Consider the following 19,932-nt stretch of genomic DNA (forward strand, 5'->3'; position numbering starts at 1 on the left):
TGGCACTTGGACACACCTGACAGATACATACTATACAGTTATATGTTGGATTGCTGGTATTAGCAGATCGCTAGGAATAAGGTATGGATAGAAGTAGAGTCATCTCTCCACTCACATGCTCACTTATGCCACATTATACTGTGTGTGTTTACAACCTGAAGGGTTTATCATCAGCTGTGCGCGGCTTGAAGATATCACCCATGAAATTGCATGTCAAAAATATAAATGTAAAATGCTCATTTTTGACTGACCATTTGCCAACAAATGACTGACAAACTGCACAGCCTTTGTTCATAGGTGACTAAGTAAATAGTCATTTCGCGTTATTGTGATATCTCTTAACATTTCATATTTGTCTCCAAACATTGCAGCTTTTTTTCTTGTTACCTTTTACTTTTTTTATTTTTTATTTGCCCCTCATGATATTAATGTGCCACCGGCCGATAAAAAATAAGGAGTCAGCAAGTTGGACACCCCTGTCGTAAGTTCAGGTCTTAATCTTGTTGAGGTATTTTTGTTGGTATCCAGCTTTCGATTCATCACGCATTTAAACCTTGTTTCTTTTACTGTTTCTTCCTGAGAAGTTCATGATGTCAGTAGTTCTCAGTAGTCCTTCTCCATGTCTCTGCAATTACATATGCTGTAGTCTGGTTTCATCCGGTGTTTAACATTTGAATTGATTGCCATTTTAGGGAAAGAAAAGAGTTCTGCTTCTTCCGTATCCTTTAGACATCTCCTGGTTGTACTGTTTCTGACACTGGCACATATTAGTCCATTGTTTAACTTCCTTCAATCCATTCCGTAACTTTACTCCACATATTGATATGCTAAAAGTGGTAAATATAGGACTTCTTTATTGAATCCAGATATTTAGTGACATTTTGCCCCGCACGTAACACAGCAATTGGACAGTTTTTCCTCCTACAGGAGTAGCCGGTGTGTCCAGCGTCAGTGCTGCAGGCGGGACAACGCAGCTGAAGAGATAACAAAATCCTGCCAAGGTAACAGGCGGGTGTGTGTGGGGGACTTCAAACCCTGACCACTTCGCAGTTTGTGTGTTTTGTGCTTTGCCTAGCCTCCCCTCCACGTTCCCTTTCCCCTTCCTTCCCCTGGCGGTGACATTTTCTGAAGACGTGTGAAGCCATGAATGGCAACGAGGGGCTCTTTGGAGTGTGCGTTGGAAGAGTGGCCTGCCGGAGCGAGATAACGCAAGGGCAGGCTGCCGCCCACCTGCACGCTCGCACCCCACTTACACGTGCTTATTGGGGGGGGGGAACTGAGCTGGGCAAAAAGCACTTATGTTGTAAAAACAGTTTCAGTGAAGGAGCCTGCAGAAACTCACAAGTTTCACATACAAATCTGCTTTGGGTTTAGCGATACATGTTTGTATGTGAAAACAAACTTTGCAACATCAGCTTGGCTCTTTGTTAGTTTTTGCTCTCCGATATGAGCCCCTTTGGTCTCATTATCATGGAGAACACACACACGCATAAACACACCGACGTGTTGCACTGCACTCCAGTGTCGTGCAAAAAAGTATTTCAACAAGAATGCTCTCTGTCAACCACAGATGCTCATAAATATGCATGACCCTCACCGGTCACCCCGGGTGGTACGTGCACACACATTCACACTTTGTTACCCCTTTTTTGCCTGGCATTGCGCCTGGAGAATGGCGGCGGCGGCGGCAGATGGCGCCTGTTCAGGACGGCAGAGTAGTAGTATTGATATTCTCCATCAAGTGGAGATGAGACCCCTTGTGCTTCCTCCCAGCCGTCACAGCTATGAGGGTAAACAATTGATACGAGGGAAATTAATACAAATAAGGCTGCGTTAAGACTTGTGGTTCGGTACTCTGGTCCAGACCAAAAATACAGGTACTTGGTGCTGTTACCTCTGTGAGTCAGGTCCCTAATCCAATAAAAGATCCAATAAAAGATACATTTGGAAAAAATGGGCGTGCAAAATACTTTTAGGGTAGGACTTATCATCTGACATGGTTAAAGATCAATTTGTGCTGTGATTTAGAATATATGATATTTTTTTAACCCTAGCCCTATGGAATGCATTTTATTGTTTCCCAATAATATCCATCCATCCATCCATTTTCTATACCGCTTCATCCTCATTAGGGTCGCGGAGGCATGCTGGAGCCTATCCCAGCTGACTTCGGGCGACAGGCGGGGTACACCCTGGACTGGTCGCCAGACAATCGCAGGGCACATATAGACAAACTACCATTCACACTCACATTCATACCTATGGACAATTTAGAGTCGCCAATTAACCTAACATGCATGTTTTTGGAATGTGGGAGGAAGCCGGAGTGCCCGGAGAAAACCCACGCGCACTCGGGGAGAACATGCAAACTCCTCACAGAAATGCCCAGGGGAGAATCGAACCCAGGTCTACCCGATCTCCGGGCTGTTCCTGTATTGGCCAACGTGCTAACCACTAGACCACCGTGCGGCCCTCCCAATAATATAGTATAGTTTTTTTTCCGTTTTAATTTTTTTGAATTTTTACCTTTTCCACTTATTTTACCAGCATAGAGTGTGTGCTATTTGGGTTAGTGAATAAAATGCAAAAATCCTTCCATTTATTGATGCAATACATCATTGGCCCATTTTGTCCACTAATTGAGAAATGAATGTAGCTTAGCTAACTTTTCTAATGAGATGTCAGCTTCAGCACATATTGCTACAAAATCTTCAACAAACTGTAATGCTCACGCTTGTGATTAAGGAAGATGGAGTCACAGATGTAATTGGCGTAATGTGACAAATGTGACAAACAGCGCTCTTATTTTCCCAAAGATCTATCTCCTACTATAAATATAGGAAGTATACGTATTTGCATGTCCGTGTGTAGCTTGAAACACCGCGGGGGAGCAAGAGCAAATCAGGAGGGGAGCTTAATGTCAGCTGACTGATGTCATGTGACATCTACAAAGTGACGTTTGCACGATCGAGCCAAGCTACCTTGGCGATCTACCGGTAGCTCACGGTCGACGTAATGGGCACTCCTGCTTTATGCTGTGATGTGAAATACACAGTTTTTTACAAGAGTGCCGTTGTCACACACACAGAGGTAGAGTGCAGAGCAGAGAGACAGCACTTCAGACACATTTCTGCATGCGTAGCATTCTCATTTGAGCTCAAGTAAACCAAACTGCACCAGAGTTCACTTGTGAGCAGACCGAAACCCATCTCTCAAGCTGTCTTGGTCCACTTGTTTGGTGTACACCCTTGTTCAGAAGATCAAGTGCACACTTGACCAAACAAACTGAACAGCGGAACCTTGGTTAGCGCCATTAATTCGTTCCAGAAGGTCCGACTCTAACCAAAATGGACGCTAAACAGATACATATTTCCCATAAGAAATAATGTAAATCCAATGAATCCGTTCCATCCATCCGTCCATCCTCTATGCTGCTTATCCTCACTAGGGTCGTGGGTATGCTGGAGCCTATCACAGCTGACTTCGGGCGAAGACGTGTTCTTGACATGAATGTTCCCAAAGACACGATGTGGCAGCGAGATCAACTCCTTCCTCCTCAACACCATCTTCCTGTTTTGTGATGAGTCATTTCTTGAATTCAGTAGTGTTTCTCACCAACGCAAGTTGCAAGTGCCAGCATTTTGATAAAGAAGGTGAGAAACGCTATTGGATTCAAGAAATAACTCATGAAGGTGTTAATCTCGCTGCCACATTGTGTCTTTGGGAGTCGTTTTTGAGAGTCAACCGCTGACGGCATCATAAACGGGCACTTCAGGTTTCGGTTGCCATTTTGGCGTAACGCTTCAACGTTAACCCAAAAAACACAGCGAGCCGAAGTTCCACTGTACTTGCACAGCAAACTCACCAGGATTCCCTTTAACTGAAGCAGCATGACACGTGTGAACGCAGCTTTATTACGTTTTGTACATGGAAAACCTGCCAGCTCATTAAGCCAAAGCTATAATCAGGCCTTTATTTTATACTGATGAAATATGGAGAAGTGAGTATTGATTTGGATCTCTGTTTCTAAGCTATGGCTGTTATTAATCTTTGTCCCTCTTTCAGCTGCGACCTTTAGCCGACAATTAGTTTTAATTACAGGAGCGTCTGTGGGAATTGATTGACTGTAATCCGCTACTCCCTTTTCAGCGCATTTAATGTCTAATTATACATTACAGTCCCATAGCTTTGTGCCAGAACAAGAGGCCTACATTTTATAGGATGGTAGTGAGGGTTAAAGTTCACATTTCTATGCTGTGAATGGCTGTTGCTCTGTACCAGATCTAGAACTGTATTGATTTTGATGCACAGGGCATTTACTCACGGCACACACAGTTCACGGCCATGGTCAGCCACATCTAGACGTTCAGCGGAGGATTTATGACGACTTTAGATGAGCTCAAGTTATCACTCTTGTGCTGTGACCAGAATTCATCTCTTTATATTGCTGCATAATAGCTTCTAATACATGAAGGAGAGCAGAGGAGGGCCACAGGCCGCTACATTAGCATTCATCCAGCATCATGGATTAAAGTGTTAATCCTCACACTGCCTTTATTCTTTATTATTATTATATTTGTATTGTTCCACCGCCATTCAAAGCTTTGGAGCCAATGCTGCACTCTGTGAGATGTTGTCATGAACTTTATGCAACTTTAGAGCGTAGCAGAGCCATTTTCTCTCTAATGTGGGTAAAGTGTGATGGGATTATCAGCATGGAAGCAATGTCCTGCAGAGAAGTGTCTCTGCCCCTCCTCAACTTGCAAACTGTGACCAAGTAATGACCTCCCGCCTCTGCGCACAGCGTGGGAGTAATATTTTGGGGTCTCTTTCTCGCACTTATGTGTCACTAATCCAGTATTCTGTAGGGTGGGACCACTGGGGCTGAGCTGATCCAGCTGTGTGTGGCATCCAGTTGCAGTCACACTGTTGGGAATGGCGGCCATGAGGGCGTCAGTTGCCAAAAAGCTGGTGACAGAGGCGGCATCGCGCTCCTCTGATCTCCTGCCAGATGCGAGGTGGGAGAGGAGGAAGGTGGGATGGGAGATGGAGAGGTTAATAATTTTGAAGAAAAAAAGAAGGATTCAAGAAAAAATAATAAAAAGCTTTGACAGCAGATGGAGTGGTTTCCTTAAAGAGCTGTCATGGGGATGAAAACATCACGCTTGATGAGATATGATGAAGTTGTGACAGATGGGAGCAGTGCAGTCGAGCATCGAGGACCCTTCCTCATTAGACAATACCAAAAGCACACACAATAAACATTAGACTCGGTATTTGTACGCTTTGTTTTAGCAGGAATCTTGTTTTAGAACAGTGACAGTTCACAAATCCTACTCTGTATGAATTATAATCCTGGAGCATGAACATTTCATATTTGTTTTACCCTATTGACTCAAATATAAGACCGCTCTGAATATACGACCCCTCTTTTTCCGTTTTGAAAATTATGTTTTCAAAATCAGTGTATTTCACAGGTATTGAAAACATGATTTAGTAGATTGCAGTAAAACAACAGTGCAATGAAGTGGAACACCAACCAGTATGTCTGACTCAGAACTAGATCCAGGACCCCAGTTCCGGCTGGTCTTTGTGGTTATTCCCTCTGTGTACATTCCACTCTGTAATATTGTATTCCTTAGCTGCTCAACAGTTGTTTGATGATCTGCGTCATTTATAACCGTTATCTCTGTTGTTTGCTAACTTGCTAAGCTAACAACCTTTATTATGAATTCACTGAGCTCACGTTCTCGTGAGAAGTTGTTGGTCGCCACCTGCTTGTATAACCTGCTTGTATAACCTAATATAAAATTACGAGCCTTTGTTCGAATTTTTTCACAGGAAAAAACAAATCTTACACCGTTATTGTTTTCCACTAGCGGGTAATCTGATGAATTACTATTTCAAGTGTTACGATGCCATTACCAGTCACACAAAGTCTGGCGGCTTTTTTCAACTTTATTCTGACCTTAACACGTCAACAGCAGTGCTCTCCAATTTGCACGCCGTCTCTGTGTCCTCTCCACATTCACACCTTTCCTCAATTTCCACCAATCACTCACCTGAGGGGAATTAACGGACATGGGAACCCTGGACATCAACACAAATCACAAGCAGGTCATATCATTGTGCACTGATATGGTAAGCTGTCCCCAGCACAATTAAGTAATTACTTTCCCTGGTAACTAATTACATTTTTGAAGGTGTAGTTATGTTCCGAATTAGTTTTTTGGGAAGGTTAAATAGTAGCTATAACCTTTATTCATTTCTTTCAAGTAATTTGCCAAACACTAGTTGTATGAGGTTGTTTGTCTATACCAGCCGTGCTCATTACTGCCGGTAGATCGCCAAGGTAGTTTGGGTCGATCGCGTAAACTTCACTTTGTAGATGTCATATGACATCAGTCAGCTGACATTAAAGTTAGGCTTCTGAGTCACTCTTCCCTGCGGCGTTTCAAGCTACACACGGAGATGCAACTTTCATCTTTATTATTCTGATTAGGGATAAACTAACTCAGGGGTAAGATGCCTATATCTATAACTAAATTATATCTCAAAATGATGTATCAGTTCACATGTAGTGGCTAGTTATGTTGAAAAAAAAAAAAGTGAATTGTTTGATGGCTTTGCTTCGCGTCCTGAACGCCACTACAGAAATCAGTGTTTTCTGCACGTCCGCTTCTTCAACCATTCTTTTATGATGAATTGGAAAATGTGCCCATTGCTGAAACCTTTTTAATATGTTGCCTTGACTTTGGCTGCATTGTCTTTTGCATAAACATTCTAATTTCTTGTACATCTGTAATGTTTGGTAGCAAACGCTAACTGGATGTAACATGAAGTGTGTGTCCCAATAAATGCTATGTAGCTATTTTGACTGACATATTACTGATACTGGTACGCATACTTATGTACACAACTACTGTGGAATTGTGTGTAATTATTTTTATTGGCATATTGTATATAATTGTGACATCAAGTACTTTGATTACCTGTAAACTTTGAAAATGTGAATGTGAAATACTAACCATTACCGGTTAGATTTTATTTATGTTATATGTTTTATAGAAAGAGGTAGATCATTGTAACTTATATAGATACAGTGTTCCCTCGCTCTATCTCGCGGATTCAAGGATTCGCTGCTTGTGGATTTATTTTTGTGCTTTTTTTTTATACACTGTTACAGGCTGAGCCTGGCCCTTTAAGAAGAATTGCAAGTTGAGTGTCTATCAATCTATAGCTCGCAGGCTGAAAAAAATGTGAGCACCCCTGGTCTATACTTTATGTGTTCTTGCGATGGGCTGGCGTCCAGTCCAGAGTGTACCCGGCCTACCACCCGACGACAGCTGGGATAGGCTCCAGCACATCCGGGACCCTGGTGAGGACAAGCGGTGCATAAAATGGACGTATGGTTGTATGAGGCATGAATAATACTACTGTAATCTATATGACCCAGATATGAGCAAATACAGTCAAACCTTGCTTTTCAAAGGCTCCAGTTTTTGTATTTTCGATTTTTGACTGAAATTTTGTCTTGGTTCTTCCACACTATCTTGGTTTTTGTACAATATTGCGTGTAAGAAAGTTGCTATTTAGCGTTTGGTACATTGAATGTAGACAGACCACCGCCAGCATTGCTTGTTTATTCAGCCGTCTTGATCACACACTGTTGTTGCCCCCTGCAGGTGGAAGTACTGCATGAACGAGCACCTCTGCTTTGATGAATGGGTTAGTTATTTGGGCAGTGTTTGGTGGGCCAAATGAAAAGATTTGGCGAGCCGGATGTGGCCCACGGGCCGCCAGTTGTCTTTAAACCATTACCAAATCCACATTCTTGCTATGCTGATTCTCTTTTCTTTCTTTGTGCCTCTTTTCCTGCACTCCCATCATACGTGAAAAGCCATTCTGCACAGAGCCGGCCTATTTCACACAACAGTGGCACCAGACGTTGCCGCCATTGTGTCGAGCGTTGTCAGAATATTTGTTTACAAGGTTCAGTGCCGTTTAATTTTCTTGTGATCGGCTCCCTGTCGTCTTTAGCCCGCTGCTCACTACAACTCAGGGGCCCTGTTTGTTTGAATATTTTCTTTATTCCTCTTTGCTCTCACGTCCCTGAACTAATTAGGCAAACTCAACAAATAGCGTTTGGTGCCCGGCAGCTGATATCCGACATTTAATGTGGGAGGAGCCAAAGCAAAATAGAATGCACCATTCAGGATGTCATCTTTGCAAACATACTGCATACAGCAAGTATACTTCATTATTTCACCAGGTTTTAGTCAGACCTCATCAGCCTTGGTGAGTTGAAATAACCCCAACAAAACTTCTCTCGGGTAATTCTGACTAATGAAATCAAGCCGTTGTTTTCCAGCTTCTAATATAGGCAAATGAACAAAATATGCAAATGATTTTTGTGACATTTCCACTATTTTGGTTGCCATAATTATCCTGGGTGTGTGAACCTCCAGCAACCCAACAGACATCAGGTTCTCCTGATGTTCACCCGACCCAGTGAGCTCAATGAAGTAAGTGCATTTTCCCAGCTGGAAGACATTAATTTTCCATTACGGGATTGTTGTCGTAGTGCCACCCCCTGACATCGAAAAAATAAATAAACAAAGAGGAACTCACCCAGCTGAAAAACCTCACAGCCTGCTGGATTTCCAGGAAATTCAATGGGATTTTAGTCACCACCGCAGCGCTAGCAGAGGGGAACGAGACGCAAGCGGCTAAACGCCGGCTGAAGTGGGAAGAAAATTGTCAAAATGAAACATTAAGCATCAACAAGGGCTCAAGGCAAGGTGTTGTTTTGCACTAATGTGTCTCTCTGACTGCAGCTTTCCACAGCTGAGAGGATTTTGTCTCGACGACAAGGCAGTGCTTTTTGCTGCTGAGGTGCACGAGAACAAAAATATCCATTATACTGAAAGTTGGAAGGAATCACATCACTTACTTTTAAAAATAAAAACACGTTTATCATAGCAGTGTACAACAAAATTAAATAAATCACAGAAATTGGTACAGTTCTGCTACAGTCCTGCAGGTGGCAGTCAAACAAATGAACGCTGTTTTTTTTCCCCAAATACTTTTAGACCATTTTTTGTGGAGTTTTATGCGTGCCTTTGTCTTTTCTCGCAATGTTAAAGAATCCTTTAAACAATTCCTGGATCCAAACGGTGATCAGGATCACCCTCAACATTGAATCAGTTCTTCCATATCCCATTTTTGACAATTCATCCAAATCCATTCATAGCTTTTCAAGTTATTTTGAACACAAACAAACAGATAAACGCAGGCATCAACATAACCTCTGCACTGCGCTTGCGGTTTGTGCTGCACTTGGCGGAGGTATTAACAAATTTACCCTCCCAAAATAATTGTCTATTTCTTGGCCTGAGTGCTCAGTACAGTGGAACCTCGGTTAGCATATTTTTCGGTCAAAAAATTACAAAGTGTGCCTTTTTTTTAGTACATTTTCCAGCTAGCGTACAATATGGTTTGTAACCAATTTTTGTCAGAAAACGTTCTTGTTAGCAGCCTATTAGCATGCTAACAAAATGAAAACCATAACAGGAAGTCATTGGCCTCCAGCTCCGTTGCCCGTGTATGATGTCATCAGTCGTTGACTCTGTAGTTCTTTGCACAGTTACGCCATGAGTCTCTGCTTTTTTGTTGATAACGGCTGAACAATAAGCCACGATGGCGCGAAAGTTGCGACTGCCAGCAACACTGCTCATTATCAAGTCTTCAATTAATGTAAAAGTGACATTAAATGTTAATTTATTGCTTTCATTTGCCATTCATATTCTTTTAAATGCATTTATCTTTATTTTCTACGTCTAAAACGATGTGTTCATATTTTTGCATTATTTCTTATAGGAAAAAAGGATTCGGTTTAGCGTATTTTGCGGTTCGAGTCTGGAATGGATTAATGATGCTAACCAAGGTTCCACTGTAGTATTTTGTGAAAAGCGGTGTTTAATCCTGTTAACACACAACATTGACCATTACCTCCTGGGCGCTCTTATTGCACATATCAAGAGTTGATTGCTTTTGTACTTCGCATTTACGCTCCAGAACTTCCTCCCTGATAATGAGCCTGTCAGCCTCTCCATCACATCTGATGCCACAATTACAGCTTCCGACATCACAGAGGAGCAGAACGAATAAGGGCGAAAAACAAAAATGGACGTTGGAAGGATGCATTTCGTTGCCCACTCTCCACTCTCAGGCTCCACTAATGAGCTTGAGTCCAGAAGTGGCAATCAGAGGCATTCAGTCCATGAAATTGCCTGCGCAGAAAAGGCGGATGAAGCGCTTGTGGGATGCATCTGTGGCGCTGGCAATGTGAAATTAGGGGGGGGGGTGCAGGTGGTCTGTATCGGAGAGGACACCGGATCTCGCTTGGGAGCGATGATTAGTTGTGACCTCATAAATGAAAGGAAAATAGAGGTCAGACACAGAATTTATTGGTTTTTGCGAGATGAACTTTGGCTCCTCCAGGACACAAACTGACAACATTTACTGGAAAGGACACACAGATGCTGGAGACATACAATCATGTCATGAAAGTGGGAGTGGCTCTTCCTTTAATTTGGTCGTGCTAGCCCGCTAGCTCTGCTGAGCATGCTCCGTCTGCCTGGTGTAAATGATCCTAAGTGAAGATATCATCAATATCCCCACAGTGCGTTAGCTTCCAGCTTCTAAAACGAGAAATTAGTCCAAGCTCTCTGCCTCGACATATGGAGGTCCTATTTATTTATGAACTGCTTCATTACGACGGGAGCGGCAGCTGCTCCGATCTCTACCCCTTCACCGGTCTCTGGGAGATGAGGTTTATTTTTCCAGATGGATTTCATGACATATTAGCTGTGTTTTAATGAACAAAATGTGCGCGTCAGTGAGATCACTCAGCATTGCACAGTTAATTAGGAGATGTGTGGGAGCAGATGAGATCTTCTCTCTTGTAGGGGCACTCCACAAAAAAAGCACGCTTTCAGTCAAGCCGGTTTTTAAAAATAACATGTTTTATTCCTCTATTTCTACCAAATGATAGACCTCTCATTTTGATGTTAAAAAGTGACCTAGTGGTTAGAATGTTGGCCACACAGTCAGGAAATCGGGAAGATCTTGGTCCGAATCTCCGCTTGGGCATCTTTGTGTGGTGTTAGCATGATCTCCCCGTGCATGCATGGGTTTTTTCCGGGTACCCAGTTTCCGCCCATATTCTAAAAATATACATGTTAGGTTAATTGGAGGCTCTAAATTGTCCATAGGTATGAATGTGAGAGTGAATGGTTGTTTGTCTATATGTGCCCTGCGATTGGCCAGCGACCAGTCCAGTGTGTACCCCGCCTCTCGCCCAAAGTCAGCTGGGATAGGCTCCAGCATGCCCGTAACACTAATGAGGATAAGCGGCATAGAAAATGGATGGATGGAAAAAGAAAATTTTATATGTTCTTTTAATGCGGGCATGCATGTTTCTCTTTGGGCATGCATTCTTAATTACACGGCAAGGCGCTGTCCGATGGAAGCTTTAAATACAGCGGCACATATGCTGAGAGTGTCTCCAAACAACTTAGTGCATCACTCTTGACAGATGATGGCTGTTGCTGCTGCGTAAAGTGGAAAGTGACCATAAAGATTTAATGACTCACTCGCTCAAGCTTAAGTGTCTTGCCAGGGGGGGGTCAACGGTTCCCCTTGGAATTTCAGGGAAAACACACACAAAGAATACGATGTATGTTTACACCACACCGAGTAGAAAAAAATGTTTTTAGACTCACACATAAATACACTCAGTGCGTATGTTTTTAAACCCTAATCCTGAACAATAAAGTCACTGGATGCTTCATTAGATCCACGTGTGCAATCTAATCTACAAGCAATAGAAGAGCTGCCATTAAAAACAACAACAATCATGCTAGGTTTTGGTGTTCATTTAACAATCTGATTTTTTTTTGTGATTGTAGTTTACGGTGATCTAATATTGTAGCTAAATGATTGCACTGGATCTTATTAGTGCTAATTGTTAAAACAAAAATGAAACACTATTTGTGTCTATGATTGGCAAATGTGGAGACTTGTGAATGAGAGAATGTAACTTTTGAAATTGAGCATACTCACTGTTAATAATTGAAAAGACTGACAGCCACAGAGGCCTTTAACACGATTCCATAACTCTCAATATTTCACCTCTCACTATCTCGTCCTTTTGAATTATTACAGCACTTTAAATCCAACCAGACTCCATATTACTTAAGCTGTGAAAAGACATCATATGCAATATAAATGAGTCTGCCGAGAGAGGAATTTGTATTCACTTTCAATCAGAGCCACGTTTCAACAGATGTCTTACAAACGGCATGTCGGCCATGCCAGCACCTTTGGGTTACGTGAGACATACTGCAATTATTACACAGTGAAACTTTAACTGTGCTCGGCCGAGTAAAATCTGTGATTTGTGGACGGTGTTCCCTTTTATAACACACACCAAGGGTGCAACAGCCTTTCTTTTTCCCCTCCTTGTTTTTATTCTATATGACTTATACAAACTTCGTCTTGATATTGTTTGCCTTTTGGCCATGCTTTGAATGGTGGTATACATAATGAATGTTACCCCGCTGGGGTGTCATCGCACCATTTGGGCATAAAGAGGAAGACTTAGCGTGAGTATGTAAAGTGTGGTGTGGTGGCCATATGCTGCAAAGAGCCCTTAGAGGACGATGCTATTTAACATGCCATCCCATCACCACGGGGGTTTGAGGAGTAAACACACCCCAGACGTCGTCAATGTGTCCACCTGATAGACGGTGGAGGATGGAGGCAGCAGAAGGACAGGTGGAGCAGGAGGGATAGAAGCGATGGGTTTGTTGTGAGAATGCATTGTTGTTGTAACATCTGTTGGTGTGTGTGTTGTGTTTGTGTGGCTCATCATTAAGCCTTTACATCTGGGGGACATCGGGATGCAGTAATGCTTGGCAAGGTCATTGAGGAGCGTGCTGTTCTTGTTCAATCCTGCTTCAAGACTGCATACATTTGGTCAAATAAAAATAAATCTAAACCTTAAACTATACATGCAATGGCATTTTTACTTAGTACTATGAAAAACTGAAATGCAGTCATCCCTCGCTTATCACGGTTCATTGGCTCCAGACCCGACCGCAATGAGTGAATTTTTGTGAAATGGGATTCAATATTAATACATTGAATGTTTTCGTAGTTACAGCATAGAAAACCTGTTTATACAATTTTTTACCATTATTACAGATGTGGAGTAACAGACATGGAGAAACACACCTGTAGTCAACCTTTACACTTCTATTATTCTTTGTTTACACCACATTGCTCAACTGTAATGCGCATGCTACGGGATCGCTGTAGGGACATTAGGAAGCTAGTGAGATAACTAGTTGGCCTCCATTTATTATAAACTTAAGAAAGGGTTTCAAACAGAGTGGGAAGAAGGACAAAGAAGCCAATAAATTACCACATCCACACTGAATGGGAGGGGAACTTCTTTTCACTCTATCTTGTCAGATATGCCATGACTGACTCCATGCAGTGTGACGGTAAACTAATGTCATGTCATGTCAATATTTTTTGACTAATAATACACCATCGTCGACCACGAAACAGCGATAATTCATTCATTCATTCGTTCATTTTTGAAAACCCACAAGGGAGTGATAATCGAACCATGATATTGCGAGGGATGACTGTAATACTGGAAAACATCAAGGGATTCTATTGGTGGATTAAATCTTGCACAATATGTAATGGCAATCATTTATTTTGCCATTTCGCCATTTGATTTTCACAAATATATTTCTGCTAATATACACATTAATGTCAGACTGATTTGCTGGTAGGGCAAACTATGCTTCGTTATGATATCTGCTCCAAGCAGGAGACTGTCCTGTCTCCAAAAATAAGTTTGTTTCCACACCAACAGGTTGTGAGTAACCTGGGGTACATCCTTGCAACTGATAAAGTTCCTGATAAAGTTTGTATAACTATGCTATGGGAGGCTCTTGCGGCAGACTGCTATGGGTTTGTTTCAACTGTCTTCTTCTGCGCAGAATAAATATAATAAAAGATAAATTGAGCAGTTTATTTCTTCCTTCCACCGGTGCTAACAGGAATTTTCCAGGACAAAACTAGAAAGGAGTCTTGCACGCAGGCACACGGACCACAGGTTACATGACACCTGCAGGTCATGGACATACACTGAGCTCATGTGGTTCTAGGAATCGTAAAAAGGCTTTAAAAAACCCATTTGGGTTGGTGACTAAATTTAACAACCCATCCTAATGTTATCTTGTTTTTTTCCCCGCTGCACATCTGTATTCAGGTCCCTCTGCTGTCAAATTGTACCCCCTCTGTTGGTGTTTTCCTTCCTGGGTTGGACAATTTGACCGATTTTGGCATTGAGCGACAGTGCCTTCCTGTTTCATTGCAGGAGTCTTTGCCCTATCTGCCTAATGTATTATGAGCACGGCAACAAAAACAGAGAGTGGTGAAGTGAGAATGACTGCACTCCTTGTAAAGGGCCAACAGAAAACCGGACAGATAAATACAACACCCTGTTTAAATGTTTTCTGCGATCCGAAATGGTCGTCTTCTTTAAGAAAAGTGTGTTAGTCATTGGAGCATTTCTCCTTTGAATTCTGTTACACAAGGTGGGTTTTGTGGATTCACACTGCTTACCATTAAGCACTCAGCTGTCAAGCACCCTTTGGTCCAAAATAGCAATACAACCTTTGGCTTTAGCATCCTGGAGACTCCTTCCTGGGTTTTGTGGACTCTCAAGGGAAAGCACCCACACTTCAGCAGGAACTTTGATTGAGTTGTTGCTCTCTGCAAGCGTATTGATCAAGTTAAGAGAGGTTCACTTGAAAGGTGTTGACTTTTTGATGCTTTCAGAAGGACCAGCTTTTGAAAGTATGTCCTGCCTGCAGTCAAATCCAATTGGTTTGTTTATGGGAACCGCTTTTGCTTGGATAACTTGGATGTTTGCTTCCAAGAAATGAATCCTCCAGACAGGCTCCTCCGGCCTTAAGGACTTTGGTATTATTTCCCTCCGCCATGGAATTTTACCCTGATGGTCTTGTGTCCTAGCAACTATTGAGTCCTTTCTTTTGGACCATTGTCTGCAAAATTAATTCCCGTAGCCTAGCCTTAGTTACTTTAGATAGGGTGAACAATGACCTGTGGCAGAGGAGTTCCTCATCTTTTGGCTTCTTCATTGTGATCTCGTTGTTGTTTTAAGTGTTCTGTAGTCCTTTTGTGTCTAATGATAAACTGGAGGTGTTCTCTGGCTGTTACTGTATTTTTTAATCCCCCCAAGCATTGTTGGGTTTGTTGAGTTTCACGGAAACCTCAGTTATCTGTTAGCTTGCAGTTCTAGTGAGACGTGCAGCCTACAGTAAGCCAAGATGAGTATTTTAGGCTGCGGCTATTATCAGTGTTGGAATAATCTTTGACTTCCACAGATAGCTCATCTGACCTTCTTTGTGTGAGACCTTGAGGTTTTTTTTTCTCTGATTTTAGTACTGTGAGGGAGAATCTAGCTAAAGCCTTTCTTGCCAAACAGTTTTCTCTGTGTTCCATAAGTACTCCAGAGGAAAAAAAAAAAGCATTTGTGAGAGCAATAGCCTTCGGGTGTTGCGCCAAATAAAAATGCTTCTTTTTTTTCTAAACCCTTCACACACTTCACTCAAAAAATGTTTGCTTGTTTTCCGTTGATATTCTCTCTCTATCTGTTTATCTCTCGACCTCTCCCTTTCTTTCTTTCTCTGTTCTTTTTTCTTTTTGATTTGAACTCTGACATCCACGTCTGCCCCAGGATGTCTGTCACAAACTGCAGTCCAACGTTGTGACAATGCTTTTGTTCTTCCCGTGCCTTTTATGACCTTCTTTTTCTTCCTCTTTCTGTTCTTTTTGTCTATTTGTTCCCTTTCAAGGTCTGGCGCACCTGACGTTAAACGACCAAGGTATGGGTTCATTCCTTTTCTTTTGGGTTCTCTTTTTCCTTTTTCCTTTCTCTTCCAAGGAACTGACTCTATGCCCTCAGCAGCCCTTTGAAACAGCTTTTTTCTTTTCTTACTTTTCCTCTGTACCATTCAAATCCAAACCCTCTTTTCGACCATCCTACCCAACTTCTCCCATCACCTCATTTTGATTTTCTCCGATCTCTCCCTCATGCCATGTCTTTGTGTTTTCCTGTGACCACCAATGTGTGTCCTACCCTTTGTCCTGTCCTATGGCTCACGTCCTGGACCTTCACCTCTGACCACCTTTGACCCCGATGACTTCACCCTGGGGCTGAAGGTAACGCTCTTCTGCTATCCCTCTAAGACAACACAACGATGACTTCATTTGCAATGTGTTTACTGGTCAACGCTATCCACACTCTCATTCACCGACACTTCAGGGCGAAAGTGTTTTTGTTGAATGTGCAGAGTTTTTTGTCACCACTCTGCTGACATTCCTATTGTTTGGCAATCTGATGAATTCAAAGGGCTACTGTTTACATTACAGCCGCTGGAATTTTCTTTGCTGATGTTGTAATGTTTCTGTGAGCTATGTTTTCATTCACAGCACAAATACATCTTGCACCACAGCTTGCTATTTCCCCCCAAAAGGTGTTCAAATAATTGTCTCCTACATGGTTTTTGTATTCTGTAATGTACATCAGGAAAGGCGCATTCCATGGGCGACACCGCCTCACGGTTACTGTATACCTGCTCTCCCTTGGCTGACCTTTCGATAATGCTGGCCTCCAAGTGAGGACTGTCTTCCTCTCACTGCTATGTTCTCCTCATTTGTTGACCTTTCTCCGCCACTGGCTGCTCAGTCAGAATTGTCCACAAAAAAACACGGAAGTGTCGAAGCAAAGTTCATAAAATCGAAAAGGAGTGAACAAGTGCAGCAGTCAGTGAATGTTCTGACCTTTGCTGGTGAAGAATAACAACAAAAAAAGCTTCTTCTTCCATTATGGTGGTGCACCATTCATGTGGTCGTAAGCAAAGACAAACCTTTGAGTTTTTGTTCTCATTCACAGAGATGTTCCCCAAAGAAGACGTTGAAGTCAGGTGATTACAATGACCTGCTGGGTATATTATGTAGCTGGGTCCTTGACCAAGCTGAACCGGCGTTCTTCCTCTTTTTACACTGATGGGCGAGTTCTGAGGCAGAGCCTCGGAGTCCGGAGTTTCCAGGGCCACAGTTTACACTAGAGCTTTTATTTTGAAGACCCTCGATTTGGCAACTTTCGGCTAATCAATAATAATAAAAAAAACACTTACAGCAGTCATTGTGTGTACTGTTGAACTGACAAATAAATGTTATGTAAGACTACAGTACTTGTTCCTGAATGTTACCGTAAAGCAGTCACCAAACATGCAGCAACAGAGCTTTGTCAAAGAGATGAAACACTTCCAGCTCCCCAAAAGAAAATGCTCCTCTCTCCCATCTGTACATGAAATAGTATGCTAAAAATAACACACTAAAAATCATTGAAACGTAACATGCGTATAGATGAAAGGAATAGATGAAGAATAAAAATGACATTGTACTATCTGTCATGCTTTATGTCAACAGTGCCTTTTCAATTACTATACTATATTTATATTTCTTGTGTGTATGTGGTGGAAGGACACGCCTTTGGTGCACAGCAACTTGCCCTAAATGGTAATGGTGATGGTGATGGTTTTATTTATTTCAACGTGCAGACATGTTGCATTGGAATACATCACATATTACAATTCACAGTTCCAAACTCCCAAAGGAGTAGGAAGAGGACAAGCTTATTTAATCCTACCCCCCATCCCCAACAACTACAATACATTTCTTCACTTCCTGTATTCCAAATACACTCCCTTCCAGTTGAAGGTGTCGAAAATTGCTGTGATAATGTAATAATGCAATGAATAGTAGAAAAAATAGTAGTCAAGTTTCAAATGTAGTCAAATTTCATGTCACCGTAACTACTTGATTTGACAGTCCTAATAAATAATGCCCAAAGTAACTGACAACAATATCATCAATATTCAATATTGATGAATGTGTGATGGAAATTTACTTTTAATAATGCTCTACATCAGGGACGCATGATAATTATCAGGCCAATATGCGGAATTATGACGTCATACCGGTAACTCGGATAACATTAAAAAATAGCTCCGTTAACTGATCAGTTTTTTTTTACTCAGCTGAGGCGAGAATGCCAGTACTGTGGTGTGTGTTACTGTTACTGGGCTAAGGTGAGCAAATCAAGCGCTGTTTTTGTGCTTGACATGCTGTGCTTGCAAACAGCCTGTCGTCATTTCCCCACCTTCCCTGAGCTCAGTTGTCAACGCTCATGGCCTCGATTGTGGTGATCGTGTTGGACTTCTTTCCTGTGTGTGTGTCATACATTTTGCGTGCTATTTGCACCAAATGTTCTGCAAACATTCCGTGAGGAGGGAAAAAAAATCAACCTTCAACATACCATACCTTGTCATCCACCTGAAACGGCAACATTGCTACAACGGTGTTTTGAAAGCCTGCTAGCCTTCGAAAGCTAGCCACAATGGACGACCAGCCCTTGCTCAATTGCTAGCTGTCAGTCTGGCAGATTAAAAGGGGACAGTTGCTAAATGTAAAGTGAAAGAACAGCATTCCGTGTTTAGATGTTTCGCGGTGTCTCGTGCTGGGCGGAGGAATTCAGTGTGTGCCTGCTCAGCCACACTGAGGAAGAACAACATCTCTTAGTAGTTAACGTTTTTTACCCTTCATTATGTCTCCCCAAGCGGCGGTGCGCCAGTGAAAAGGAAAGCCGTCACAATGTAAGTGAAAGCGAACATTATAAAAAGCTCAGAGATAGGAGACACACCCACCAATATTTGCCGCTCTTGTGGTCCCAACCGCTCCACGGTTGCGGCCATTGTTGAGGGTAAATATTATTTAGTGCTTATGAACGCTTGAGGGGTTCAAGGATTCTTTGCGCTGCTCCAAGGAGATGTGATAGGAATAGAGGGTAGGGTAGGAGGGCAGGAGGGTATCATTCCAGACTACCCTGGGACAGTATAGTACAAACATATACTGTATATAACCTACATACTGTATATTACATACAGTATATATTATATACAAAGAAAACACAAGGCAGGTAATTTGGACAATGGGTGCATGCAAATATAAATAAAGGTGATGAGGGGAACTAACTGATTATTCATCAAACATTGCCCAGCCAGCCATTTATATTGATCACCTTGTTTCCAGGATTATTATGGTTTGGTCCCATGTGGACGGACCAAAAAGGGAAAAATCAATAAACCTATTTAGAACGTTTGACATGTTAGCAAATTACCTGCTTTTTTTTTTTACTAATGGATTCTCTGCTTTGTATTCTCCCCCCCGAGTGTGCACATGCATGCAATCCAAGGTAGCTGCATATTAACAAAGGCTGCGGCCGCAGTTAATGATCACAGGCAGGTGCGTCTGTCGTCACATACCCGGGCCTGGAAAAAATCAATGTCGAGTCTCCTTAAAGCCACGGCTGTCCTTCAGTGCCGATGCAAGGACGAACCCCAGGCCTCAGTCGCCGCTGATCTCTATCTCGCTGTCTGGGAGATCACTTCCAACGCCACACGCTGGGCTGCACGCTTGGCAAGCAGCAGATTACGTAAAATTATGTTTTTTACCACCAAAAAACCCCACACCTATCTCATTTATTTTTGTATAAGGATCACTGTAATGATTTTAATTTGCATATAAAGTATACATATTGTTTAAAACGTACTAATACTATGTAAATTGCAAAATTTAAATGCTCTCATTTATATTCATCCTCAAATTGAGCATGGAAGATGGGAATAAAATCTATTATATCTAATTTCCACTTAATTATAACAATGATACCTAAATAAATGTGCACTTGGCACACCT

General features: G+C 42.1%; 1 protein-coding gene across 8 annotated transcripts in view; it reads left to right on the plus strand.

The window, feature by feature from the left end:
* LOC129194678 (neurexin-2-like) overlaps positions 1-19,932 on the plus strand; it is a 543,165-nt gene that overhangs the window by 193,130 nt on the left and 330,103 nt on the right. For 6 of the 8 annotated variants that reach the window (XM_054799950.1, XM_054799957.1, XM_054799956.1 and 3 more), the window contains one exon: positions 15,966-15,995. The exons of the other annotated variants lie outside the window; for them this stretch is intronic. In XM_054799950.1, the coding sequence (XP_054655925.1) occupies positions 15,966-15,995 (30 nt within the window). The remainder of the gene's footprint in view (positions 1-15,965; positions 15,996-19,932) is intronic. 8 annotated transcript variants of the gene reach the window in all.

Source organism: Dunckerocampus dactyliophorus, chromosome 15 (genome assembly GCF_027744805.1).
Source record: "Dunckerocampus dactyliophorus isolate RoL2022-P2 chromosome 15, RoL_Ddac_1.1, whole genome shotgun sequence".
Classification (NCBI taxonomy): domain Eukaryota; kingdom Metazoa; phylum Chordata; class Actinopteri; order Syngnathiformes; family Syngnathidae; genus Dunckerocampus; species Dunckerocampus dactyliophorus.